General features: G+C 39.6%; 2 protein-coding genes across 3 annotated transcripts in view; one reads left to right on the top strand and one right to left on the bottom strand.

Moving 5' to 3' along the window:
- Positions 1-13236, top strand: part of LOC131901605 (uncharacterized) — a 270045-nt gene that overhangs the window by 168107 nt on the left and 88702 nt on the right. The window lies entirely within an intron of this gene.
- The window catches only part of LOC131901608 (KRAB domain-containing protein 5-like), a 34662-nt gene that overhangs the window by 9009 nt on the left and 12417 nt on the right, over positions 1-13236 (bottom strand). For both annotated transcript variants that reach the window (XM_059252714.1, XM_059252713.1), the window contains 3 exons: positions 9911-10490; positions 9261-9387; positions 2306-2401 (listed from right to left, as the gene is read on the bottom strand). In XM_059252714.1, coding sequence (XP_059108697.1) covers positions 2306-2401; positions 9261-9387; positions 9911-9925 — 238 coding nt within the window. In that variant the 5' untranslated portion in view covers positions 9926-10490. The remainder of the gene's footprint in view (positions 1-2305; positions 2402-9260; positions 9388-9910; positions 10491-13236) is intronic.

Here is a 13236-nt window from a genome sequence, read left to right as displayed (position 1 = left end):
TTGCTTATGTTGATCCTATTAGCATCTCTTGGATGAAGTCACCTTGATCCTAGTAGATAATGATTTTGAGGTTTTCTCGAAATGGTAATTTTGTCATATAATTGGAAATGGATTAGTGTTAGTTTTTCTTTAATGTTCTGGTGGGATTATGTCCTGAATCCATCTGGATTTCTTAAGTTGAGTTTTTTTTTTTAATTTTTCCTTCTATTCAACTTCAGAATACATGACATGATAAATTATTTATGTCATTTGATTTATCTCTATTAGTTTATATGCTAAGAAATTCATTCATTTGTTTTTGATATTTCATATATTGTAGGCAAATGGATGTAACTGAAAAGAAGTATCCTAACTTAACCCAGAAAGACAAATACTGCATATTTTCTCAGATTGGTGGATGCTAGCTTTTAAGATTTTGGTTTCTATGTTTTCAATAGTTTAGGTAGCTAGTATGGGGCCACTGGGGATGTAGGGTTTTTTTTTCCAAAAAAGGGAAAATTAAAAACAGTATTGTAAAAAAGGAGGAGAAATTAAAACAGTATTAAATCATGAAAGTGATTATAGAGTAATTTAGAAGAGCAAATACAAAGAGGAATAATTAAAATTACAGTCCTTTCCTTGATAATCTTAGAAATATATTTATATATTTACTGACTATATGTATGTGGGCATATGTGTGATTAGATGGTAGTTTTCAGAAACCTCTTTCCACTGTCTGTGTCCTAGTGATTGAACTCTGGTCATCAGACTTGAAGGGAAGCATCTTTACCTTTCTGGACATGAGAAATCTTTTGAAGAAACATAGGAAACCATAATTCTGTAGAAGTTTGTTAAAATGCATACATGTCTAAAAACTATTTAAATGTCATTACTGTACAATAGTGTAGTCAATACCCAATCTTGAAATCATGTGCCAACAAATAAAGCCTCCTGTACACGTAATGGGTTGCATTGTTTTCTGGTGTTATACCAAAACATTTTGGGTATTGACTTTCTAATTAGTTACCATCAACAACCCAATGATAAGGCTCACATACTTAAAACATTGAATGGGAAGATATCAAACTTGTGTGCAACTGACACTTTAAACCAACTGAAATACATGCATGGTGTTAGAAGACGCTATATATGCTACATGAGGAGAAAAGTACTCATCAGTCTTTCACCATTATGAACCATGTAACTGAATATTCTCGCTGGTCTGAAAGCAATGTGCAAAATTAACAATTTGTGTTGGCAATAGATAACCAGTATTTGATTTTCTTAACTTCAACTGCATTGTTGGAACTCATACCTGACATTGTTATTGCTGCCAAGGAACTGAGACCAAATTGGACATGGGCCCTAGGAAAAAAACTATCATTATTCTGCTTAATGAACATGGCATTAAATGAATGTTAAATTTTTACACCCATTGATTTGTGCATCACTCATCCTTCACTAGAGAAGCATAATATGGAGATTTTGCAGAACTGAGCCCTATCTTGGATACCTTTATTTTAACCCTTGCATCAGGGGTCAGACACCTATGAACATATGGACACAGAGAGAACATAAAGACAAGCAATGGGAAATGACTCTATGGAAAAAGAAGTTTACTCATATTATAGGAATAACGGCCATACAATCACCAAGTCTGTGACAGCAAGACCCAAACACACACAAGCCCGATACAGACAAATTCTCACATTCTAATGTGGAAAGTAGGCCCAAAGTCACAACTTTTTGACAAGAATATATGTGCAGTCCCTGGCTTTCAGGAGTAAGAAAATCTGTTTTTCAATTGAGTAACACCAATGTATGTCAATCATATTCAAAGTTTTATGTTCAGAAGCAGTTAGCCAGCACAAACATTCCTTGATTTTTTTATTTATTTTCTGCTCTTTCCTTGAGAGAATAAGATGGGGTGTGGGAATCATGACATTGGGTAAGTATGGTAAAGTGATAGTATGCAAGGAGGTAAAAGAAATAAAAATAAATTGATCCAGATATATTGTAAAAATACAGAAAAAACAATAGAATCACTGACATACAGGAGAAAGATTCAGACATTTATTGGAACACAAAATAAAGCCCCACATACATTGTCAAATTGCTACTGACCTACTAAGTTTCATCTAATCACTCTTTTGATGAAAAGAGGGAAAACCATGTAAAATTCTCTTTGTGTTAGATTCTAGTGTACAATTCAAAATGAAATTCTTAGGCATTGCTTCTAGTGAGGAGTTGGGCTAATCCCACTGCATTTATGGTTTGTTTCTTGTTTTGTACTCTATACACAATCCATTGTTTCCTTTCATCTTACCTGGTTCTATACCTTCTGCTCCCTCTATGTTCATAATCCAGGGTTCTTTGTTCTGTTCGAGACAGGTGAATAGCTCTGGTTTTGATACAGAAAGACCTGTGAATTAGAAGAGACATATGAAAATTTATTTACATGATGTGGAAAAGAATGGCGTTCTAACACAGGCATCTACTCAGTGGATATGAAGTAACATAAGGAAAGACTCATAAGTGAAGTCTTATTAGTCCATACTTAACAGGTGTTGTAGGCTTTTAAGAAATACACAATTTTAAATTTTTATACATTCAACTTTCCTTAAATTAACCATTACAAAAATAAAACTGTTGGAATCAAACTGTATTCACACTTTATTGCTACTGAGTGACTGCAAAAAAAATGACATAAGGTATCGAAGGAAGTATTCTGTCAAATTAAAATTTTCTTATTTAGAATAAGAAAAATTGCAGTAAATATCACACTCACCAATATCTACAAATAATTGGGAGCTAAGATTCTCTGATAGGAAACAATTCAAAATACTAATACAAGTTGCTAGACATTCCTAGAACTAAGCAGCAATCATGAAAGAATTTTTTTTTAATTTTTATTTTGCAATACAATTAAGTTCTACATACAGGCACAGATTCCCTTGTTCTCCCCCCTCCCGCCCCCCTCACCTTCCCCCCAGCCTGCCTCCCATTCCAATCTCCTCCAGGGCAAAGCCTTCCCCACAGACTGAGATCAACCTGGTGGACTCAGTCCAGGTAGGTCCAGTCCCCTCCTCCCAGGCCGAGCCAAGCGACCCTGCATAGGCCCCAGGTTTCAAACAGCCGACTCATGCAATGAGCACAGGACCCAGTGCCAGTGCCTGGATGCCTCCCAAACAGATCAGGCCAATCAACTGTCTCACCCACTCAGAGGGCCTGATCCAGTTGGTGACCCCTCAGCCATTGGTTCATATTTCATGTGTTTCCGTTTGTTTGGCTATTTGTCTCTGTGCTTTATCCGACCTTGGTCTCAACAATTCTCTCTCATATAAACCCTCCTCATTCTCGCTAATTGGACTCCCAGAGATCCACCTGGGGCCTAGTCATGATCTCTGCATCCAGATCCCTCAGTAGTTGGATGAGGTTTCTAGCACGACAATTAGGGTGTTTGGCCATCCCATCACCAGAGTAGGTCAATTCGGACTGTCTCTCGACCATTGCCAGCAGTCTGTTGTGGGGGTATCTTTGTGGATTTCTGTGGGCCTCTCTAGCACTTTGTTTCTTCCTATTCTCATGTGGTCTTCATTTACCATGGTCTCCTATTCCTTGTTCTCCCTCTCTGTTGTTGATCCAGCTGGAATCTCCCACTCACCCAAGCTCTCTTTCCCTCGACCCTCGCCCTTCACTACCCCCACTCCTGTCCAGGCTGTTCATGTAGATCTCATTCCATTTCTCTGTCATTGGGCGATCCCTGTGTCTTTCTTGGGGTCCTGATTTCCAGGTAGCCTCCCTGGTGATGTGAGTAGCAGTCCAGTCATCCTTGTTCCACATCTAGTATCCTGTTATGAGTGAGTACATACCATGTTTTTCTTTCTGAGTCTGGGATACCTCACTCAGAATGATTTTTTCTAGGTCCATCCATTTGTCTGCAAACCTCATGATGTCATTGTTTTTCTCTGCTGAGTAGTATTCCATTGTATATATGTACCTCATTTTGTTTATCCATTCTTCAGTTGAAGGGCATCTAGGTTGTTTCCATGTTCTGGCTATTACAAACAATGCTGATATGAACATAGCTGAACAAGTGCTCTTGTGGTGTGGTTGAGCATTCCTTGGGTATATGCCCAAGAGTGGTATAGCTGGATCTTGGGGGAGATGGATTCCCAATTTTCTAAGAAAGCGCCATATTGATTTCCAAAGTGGTTGTACAAGCTTGCATTCCCACCAGTAGTGGAGGAGAGTTCCCCTAGCTCCACATCCTCTCCAGCATAAGGTGTCTTCAGTGTTTTTGATCTTAGCCATTCTGACAGGCGTAAGGTGGTATCTCAGAGTTGTTTTGATTTGCATTTCCCTGATGATTAGGGATGTTGAGCAATTCCTTAAATGTCTTTCAGCCATTTGAGTTTCCTCTGTTGAGAATTCTCTGTTTAGTTCTATAGCCCATTTCTTAATTGGACTGTTGGACATTTTGATGTCTAATTTCTTGAGTTCCTTATATATTCTGGATATCAGTCCTCTGTCAGATGTGGGATTGGTGAATATCTTTTCCCATTCTGTAGGCTGTCGCTTTGCCTTGTTGACCGTATCCTTTGCCCTACAAAAGCTTCTCAGTTTCAAGAGGTCCCATTGATTGATTGTTTCTCTCAGTGTCTGTGCTACTGGTGTTCTATTTAGAAAGTGTTCTCCTATGCCAATGCGTTCAAGACTACTTCCTACTTTCTCTTCTAGCAGGTTCAGAGTAGCTGGGTTTATGTTGAGGTCCTTGATCCACTTGGACTTAAGTTTTGTGCACGGTGATAGATATGGATCTATTTGCAGCCTTCTACATGTTGATATCCAGTTTTGCCAGCACCATTTGTTGAAGATGCTTTCTTTTTTCCATTGTGCACTTTTGGCTTCTTTGTCAAAAATTATTTGTTCATAGGTTTGCGGATTAATGTCAGGGTCTTCAATTCGATTCCATTGGTCCACATGTCGGTTTTTATGCCAGTACCAAGCTGTTTTTATTACTGTAGCTCTATAGTACAGCTTGAAGTCAGGGATCGTGATGCCTCCAGAGGTTGTTTTATTGTACAGGATTCTTTTGGCTATCCTGGGTTTTTTGTTTTTCCATATGAAGTTGAGTATTATTCTTTCCAGGTCTGTGAAGAATTGTGTTGGTATTTTGATGGGGATTGCATTGAATCTGTAGATTGCTTTTGGTAAGATTGCCATTTTTACTATGTTAGTTCTGCCTATCCATGAGCATGGGAGATCTTTCCATTTTCTGACATCTTCTTCAATTTCTTTTTTCAGGGACTTAAAGTTCTTGTCATATAGGTCCTTCACTTGCTTGGTTAGTGTTACCCCAAGGTATTTTATGTCATTTGTGGCTATAGTAAAGGGTGATGTATCTCTGATTTCCTTCTCCGCTTTTTTGTCCATTGTATATAGGAGGGCTACTGATTTTTTTGAGTTGCTCTTGTATCCCGCTATGTTGCTGAAGGTGTTTATAAGTTGTATCAGTTCCTTGGTGGAATCTTTGGGGTTGCTCAAGTATACTATCATGTCATCTGCAAATAGGGAAAGCTTGACTTCTTTCTTTCCAATTTGTATCCCCTTAATCTCCTTATGTTGTCTTATTGCTCTGGCTAGAACTTCAAGTACTATATTGAATAAGTATGGGGAGAGCGGACAGCCTTGCCTCGTTCCTGATTTTAGTGGAATTGCTTTGAGTTTCTCTCCATTTAATTTGATGTTGGCTGTTGGCTTGCTGTAAATTGCCTTTATTATGTTTAGGTATGTTCCCTGTATTCCTGATCGCTCCAAGACCTTTATCATGAAGGGGTGTTGGATTTTGTCAAATGCCTTTTCAGCATCTAGTGAGATGATCATGTGTTTTTTTTCTTTGAGTTTGTTTATATGGTGTATCGCATTGACAGACTTTCGTATGTTGAACCATCCTTGCATCCCTGGAATGAATCCTACTTGATCATGGTGGATAATTGTTTTGATGTGTTCTTGGAGTCTGTTTGCCAGTATTTTATTGAGTATTTTTGCATCAATGTTCATGAGGGAGATCGGTCTGTAGTTCTCTTTCTTTGTTGTATCCTTGTTTGGTTTGGGAATCAGGGTAATTGTAGCCTCATAGAAGGAGTTTGGTAATGTTCCTTCTGTTTCTATTGTATGGAACAATTTAGAGAGTATTGGTATTAACTCTTCTTTGAAGATCTGGTAGAATTCTGCACTGAAACCATCTGGTCCTGGGCTTTTTTTGGTTGGGAGACTTTTAATGACTGTTTCTATTTCGTTAGGGGTTATTGGACTATTTAAATAGTTTATCTGGTCTTGATTTAATTTAGGTATGTGGTACCTATCCAGAAAATTATCCATTTCTTTTAGGTTTTCCAGTTTTGTGGAATAGAGGTTTTTGATGATTTGATGATTCTCTGGATTTCCTCAATGTCTGTTGTTATGTCCCCCTTTTCATTTCTGATTTTGTTGATTTGGATGCTCTCTCTCTGTCTTTTGGTTAGTTTGGATAAGGGCTTGTCTATCTTGTTGATTTTCTCAAAGAACCAACTCTTTGTTTCATTAATTTTTTGTATTGTTCTCTTTGTTTCTATTTTATTGATTTCAGCTCTCACTTTGATAATTTCCTGGCATCTATTTTTCCTGGGAGACTTTGCTTCTTCCTGTTCTAGAACTTTCAGGTGTGCTGTTAAGTTACTAGTGTGAGATTTCTCCAGTTTATTTATGTGGGCCTTTAGTGCTATGAATTTCCCTCTTAGTACTGCTTTCATAGTGTCCCATAGGTTTGGATATGTGGTGTCTTCATTTTCGTTGATCTCTAGGAAGCCTTTAATTTCTTTCTTTATTTCTTCCTTAACCCATTGGTGATTCAGGTGGGTATTGTTCAGTTTCCATGAGATTGTAGGTTTTCTGTAGTTTTTGTTGTTGTTGAAATCCAACTTTAGACCATGGTGGTCTGATAGAACACAGAAGGTTATTCCAATTGTTTTGTATCTGTTTAGATTTGTTTTGTGACCAAGTATGTGGTCGATTTTAGAGAAGGTTCCATGGGGTGCTGAGAAGAAGGTATATTCTTTTTTGTTAGGATGGAATGTTCTGTAGATGTTGATTAAGTCCATTTGAGTCATGACATCAATTAAGTCCTTTATTTCTCTGTTAAGTTTTGATTTGGGGGATCTGTCCAGTGGTGAAAGTGGGGTGTTGAGGTCTCCCACTATTAATGTGTGGGGTTTTATATGTGATTTAAGCTTTAATAATGTTTCTTTTACATATGTGGGTGCCCTTGTGTTTGGGGCATAAATGTTCAGAATTGAGACTTCATCTTGGTGGATCTTTCCTGTGATGAGTATGTAATGCCCTTCTTGATCTCTTTTGATTGATTTTAGTTTGAAGTCTATTTTGCTGGATATCAGGATGGCTACACCTGCTTGTTTCTTAAGACCGTTTGATTGGAAAGTCTTTTCCCAGCCTTTTATTTTTAGGTAGTGTCTATCTTTGAATTTGAGATGTGTTTCTTGTATGCAGCAGAAAGATGGGTCCTGCTTTCGTATCCATTCTGTAAGCCTATGTCTTTTTATAGGTGAGTTAAGTCCATTGATATTGAGGGATATTAATGTCCAGTGATTGTTCATTCCTGTTATTTTTTGGTGGTGATGTGTGTGTACTTTTCTTCGTTGGGGTTTACTGCTGTGGCTTTATCTATTGCCTGCATTTTCGAGGGTGTATCTGACTTCCTTAGGTTGGAATTTTTCTTCTAGTGCTTTCTGTAGGGCTGGGTTTGTGGATAAATATTGTTTAAATCTGGCTTTGTCATGGAATGTCTTGTTCACTCCATCTATGTTGATTGAAAGTTTTGCTGGGTATATTAGTCTAGGCTGACATCCATGGTCTCTTAGTGTCTGCATTACATCTGTCCTGGACCTTCTGGCTTTCAAAGTCTCCATTGAGAAATTGGGTGTTATTCTGATAGGTTTGCCTTTATATGTCACTTGGCCTTTTTCCTTTGCTGCTCTTAATATTCTTTCTTTATTCTGTACGTTTAATTGTCTAATTATTATGTGGCGAGGGGACTTTTTTTGGGGGTCTAGTCTGTTTGGTGTTCTATAGGCTTCCTGTATCTTCATAGGCATTTCCTTCTTTAAGTTGGGAAAGTTTTCTTCTATGATCTTGTTGAATATATTTTCTGTGCCCTTGAGTTGGTATTCTTCTCCTTCTTCTACCCCTATTATTCGTAGGTTTGGTCTTTTCATGGTGTCCCAAATTTCTTGGACATTTTGGTTCATGACTTTGTTGACTTTAGTGTTTTCTTTGACTGATGAATCTATTTCTTCTATTGTATCTTCAACGCTAGAGATTCTCTCTTCCATCTCTTGCATTCTGTTGATTATACTTGCATCTGAAGTTCCCAATCGTTTTCTCAGATTTTCTATTTCCAGCATTCCCTCTGTTTGTGTCTTCTTCATTTTTTCTATTTCCCTTTTCAGGTCTTGGACTGTTTCCTTCATTTGATTCATTGATTTTTCTTGATTTTCTTTCAGTATTTTATTGTTCTCTTCCAGGACTTTTTTGATTTCTTCTAATTTGTTTGCCCTTTCCTCTAGTTGTTTACAGCGTTCTTCACATTTTTTTGTCTTTTCCTCTACACGAGCCTCTAGCTTCTTCATGATGACATTCATAAGGCTATTTTCTTCTGCTTCTTCCAATTTCTGATGTTCAGGTCTAGGTGTTGGAGGAGGGCTAGGGCCTGGTGATGGTGTATTGCTATTCATTTTGTTGTATGTGTTTCTGCCTTGACGTCTGCCCATCTCCTTGTGGTTCGTTCTTGGCCTTATCCGCACACTTGGTTCAGACAGAGCTGACAGATTCAGGAAGTCTTTCTGTCTTGTCCAGATGGGAGCTCTCTGTGCTGTGCTGTGCTGTGCTTCAGAAGGGAAGTCCGGGGCCAGATGGAAGCTGGGAGCCGGCCTCTAAGTCTCAGGAAGAGGCTTGGGGCTCAGGCAGATGGGCGTGGGGGCAGGGCGTGGAGACTGCAGGGTCTGCCAGGGGTCTGTGCTTCAGAAGGGAAGTCCGGGGCCAGATGGAAGCTGGGAGCCGGCCTCTAAGTCTCAGGAAGAGGCTTGGGGCTCAGGTGGATGGGGGTGGGGGCAGGGCGTGGAGACTGCAGGGTCTGCCAGGGGTCTTGGAGAAGGGGATCCTTCCCGGTGGGGCTGTGCTTCAGAAGGGAAGTCCGGGGCCATCATGAAAGAATTTATTCTCACCTACAGAAACCAGGTTGCTGTAGTTCTCCAACATGACCTCTCTGTACAAATCCCTCTGACATGTGCCCAGGCATTCCCATTCTTCCTCAGAGAAATTGATGGCCACGTCCTTGTATGTCAACAGACTCTGGAGTGAAAAATGAAAATTTTCTTTGTTACAATGGTTTGAGTCCTTTTTTTCCCCAGAAAAGAGTATTTAACTAAAGAACTTTTTTTCAGTAATCAATCTGCATTTTTTAAATGTTATATATTAAGAGGAAGGATGTTGTAGCTTTTCATGAGATCAAAGTTGCAACATCTAAACACTTCATGAAATATGCACCTTTTCCCAGTGATGTATAATGTCTGAAGTTGTCCTCAATAGGAATTGAGTTTCAACATTCACCTCTAATATCAGAAAATTTGTAAATATTTTAGGTCATAAGCTGATGTAGGTAAGTCATATTGGAAAATAAAAGGTGGAAAAGAGTGGAAAGCAGGATGTAGAACAGAAATGACAGTTATAATAAAGAATTTATATTAAAATATAATAAAACACAAAAATATGGTTTTCCACAGTAAGGAACTATAGTGAAGTTTGAGAACTCTGCAAATGAAGCACTTATGTTTGTAATGTCATCAACCTGTCCCATCCTTGTGCCTACATTTACCTGAGAACATGCCATCTGTCCTTCCCCTTTTTTATGGATCTTGTTATAAAATTTATCTTAAAGTTTCACCTTTCTGATACTCTTCCATGTGCAAAGGCAGCAGTACCTGCATTCCATGATTCCATACTCAGAGAACCAAAAGAAATTTTAAAAAAAGTCCCAAATCAGTGACTTGTGACACAGCAGGGATGCAAAAAACATAAATGTTTACAACAGATTAAAACTTAGCTTCTCCTTCCCTGCATTGAGAGGGTCCATTATTCCAGCAGATCATAGAAATCTGTACAGCCTGGGTATGTGGCTTCAGTGCTTTGCTTTATAATGTGCATAGACATTTTAATTAGTCTAAACACAGCTGTAAAAAGTTGTACTGACCCTTCCTCACATTCCATTTCCCTGAGATTGTTAAATAAAACATAACTGACACATGTATTTGAAATAGTGGATGGACTCTGAGGGGTAGTCCCAGGTGAAAGTATTTCTCACCCTGGGTAAGTAATATACTTGCCTATAGCCAAGGCCCAGTGATGCACCACCAATGTCTCCAATGAGGTATTCCCTTTAGCTTCCAGGTTTCATTCTAAAATCCCAACATTTCACAGATTTTCAGTGAGACGAATCATTAGATTCTCATTTAAGTTTATTTTAAACAGTTAAAATGCTTCATTTGGATTCACTTGCAAATGCTATATCTACTAACACCTAAATGTGGCATCCCAGCACCTAGTTTAATACTTTTGATCATTAATGAAGACACTTCAACTGCAACCACATAAATTTTCCTTGTAGAAACTTTTCGATTGTTTTGAAATTTGCCTAAATATAAGTATTCTTTGCCAGTCAGTTCTCTATTAGTTCATTTGTTCAAAAAATGTACTATATAACCATAGGAGGTAATATTGCATCAGCTCCGAGAGAAGTGATCTTTAGCTGGTGTGAGCATAACAGAAGGGCATTGCAGGTTCACTGTAAAGTCAGTAGCTAGCAAAGAGAAATGATGGAATAGACTCTCTGAATCTAGTCATAAAATGGAAGAATAAAAGGAACAAAACACTCCTGTTAGGATAATTTCACACCACCTATGACTAACAAATACCATTTGGAAGGTTGTATCACATTTAAATACTTCATCTTAGTATATCTCACAGTATGTCTTTCATAGAAATTCTACTTTAAACATTACTTTTGGCAGGGCAGAAATTCCACCCTGTTTCTTTGTGCCCCTTTCTTTGATTTTATGTAATGGGCAATTGATCCCCATTAGAAAGCATCATGGAACATGGGTCCTTCCTCACTGTTAAAAATGTTAAATGTTTGTAGGACTATCAGTTAACAATTAACCACAGAATGCCCCAATGCCAGAGATAGTCTACAAAGTTTGACAAAAATCCCATCAAAACTGCAAAGTAAGGTAACATAGATATTTTGAAAAGCCCCTAAAACTTGAGACAATCAATATTGTACCCATACTAGCACTCCTAACTGATGTAAACTTGTGATTTTTGCCTTTAAAAACTGAGCTTGCAGAGGGGTGGGCACCTACTCTAGCCTCTACTGCATCAGGGCGCTTGATGAGGTCCCTGATGCGCTGCTTGAACTGCTCCAATAAATTTTGCTTTTGCATTTTGGTGAGTTTGTGTCTCTGATGGTCTTTTCGGGGGTCTTGTGCCCAGGGCCCAACATTTGGGGACTCATCTGGATTTTGGGAGGAACCCCAGAGACTCTCCAGAGGCCCTGAATCCCGAACCTTTATACCAGCTGGTCAGATGCGTTTGTCTGTGCGTCTTGCCTGTTTGTTGTTTCTGTTTTCTGTTTCTCTTTTTGATTTCTGATTGCTGCCAGCAGCTGTCCATTTCTGAGAAGTTCCACTTTAGTGTTTGCACAGTATCAGCAAACCTGGATGAGTTGAGAGATGTCCCCTGTCCTTGTCTGGGAAGGGTTCTCAAGTCTGAGGATACTTTGCCAGGGACCCACAAGGGTCGCATCTGTATATCCAAGAATTCTGGGGATCAGGAGACTCTGTTGACTTGTCTCCACCCCATCTGTACAGTCTTTGGCATAATCAAGGCATGATCTCCAGATGCCTGTCTGCTTGGACCATCTGTCAGCTGCTGTGGAACTCTGCTGTGGGCCCTAGTTGTTCTGTTTTGTCTGTCTTGTTGATAACTGCTGTGTGTCACATTTCTGTTCATCTTCATCTGTACATGTACCAGGTTGAGCCATGGGAAATACTCCTTCATCCCTACTTGACCTGACCCTAGCTCATTGGAAGGATGTAAAGTTGATTTCTCATAACAACAGCTTCCCATGAGACCCAAGGAAGGTGACCCAAAGCTCCAAGTCATTTAAAGAAGAAGGGAGGAATCTAACTTTTCCCTCCATCCTACTTTCTCTGCTCAATCCATCTCACCCCATCCATCCCCCACGTAATCCATATCCCCAACCAGAACCACCTTTACAGGGGCCAGCTTAAGCAACCCAAAGCCAAAAAGGGGCCACCCTGCAGCCAGACACAACGGTGGCCCTACCACTTAGATGTACCAGACCTGTGGATGCTGACAGGAACTAACCCTATCATTATTGGCCATTTGCAACCAGTAGCCACCACACAGAATGCCCCATTTTCCAAAAACCCCAGGATTTAATTAATCTTTTAGAAACTGTTTTTTTCCCAACCAGGCCACTTATGATGATTGTGGTCAGCTTCTAAACATTCTGTTCACCACTGAGGCGAGGAATAGAATCCTGGAGACTACCCTGAAATTGGTTCCAGGTCCCATAGGAGCTCCCACCACTGATCCAGTGACCATCAATGCTTATTTTCCTTCCAACCATCCTGATGGGGACTATAACATGGCACAAGGTAAGGAGAGGATCCATGTCAGAGGGGATAAACTGAGACCAAACTGGGAACTGTCAGGGAGAATGTCTCTCTGACAAAATGGAAAAGGGACAGATTCCTCCCCACAAAGCTGTTTGAGTTTGAGGCAGATTCAGGGGGAGAAAAAAAGCCCCTACCTCCAGAGGCAGCTAGCAGAGGAACAGAGCCACAGCCTGAGATATCTGAAGCTCTGCATCTGTGGGGGAAAGAAAAAGCAAAATGAGATAAAGATCGATCCATGGAAGAAAATCTCTCTGAAGGAGCTGTGGAAAAGCTCTGTTGTTAACGCTTCTGTTTTTCACTGACTGGCTAAGGCAAACACAAGCTCTGAGGGAAGTTGGGAAAAGAAATGCCTGCCTCAGTGCAAGCTAAGGATGCAGATGTGGTTCTAATGCGGGGCTCATGTCTGATGGAGAGGCACCTGTTAAAGCAAGCTGAGGAGAGA

The sequence above is a fragment of the Peromyscus eremicus genome, unplaced genomic scaffold (genome assembly GCF_949786415.1).
Source record: "Peromyscus eremicus unplaced genomic scaffold, PerEre_H2_v1 PerEre#2#unplaced_120, whole genome shotgun sequence".
In the NCBI taxonomy this organism is placed as follows: Eukaryota; Metazoa; Chordata; class Mammalia; order Rodentia; family Cricetidae; genus Peromyscus; species Peromyscus eremicus.
The sequence above is the reverse complement of the archived record's forward strand: the minus strand, read 5'-3'. Positions and strand labels throughout refer to the sequence as shown.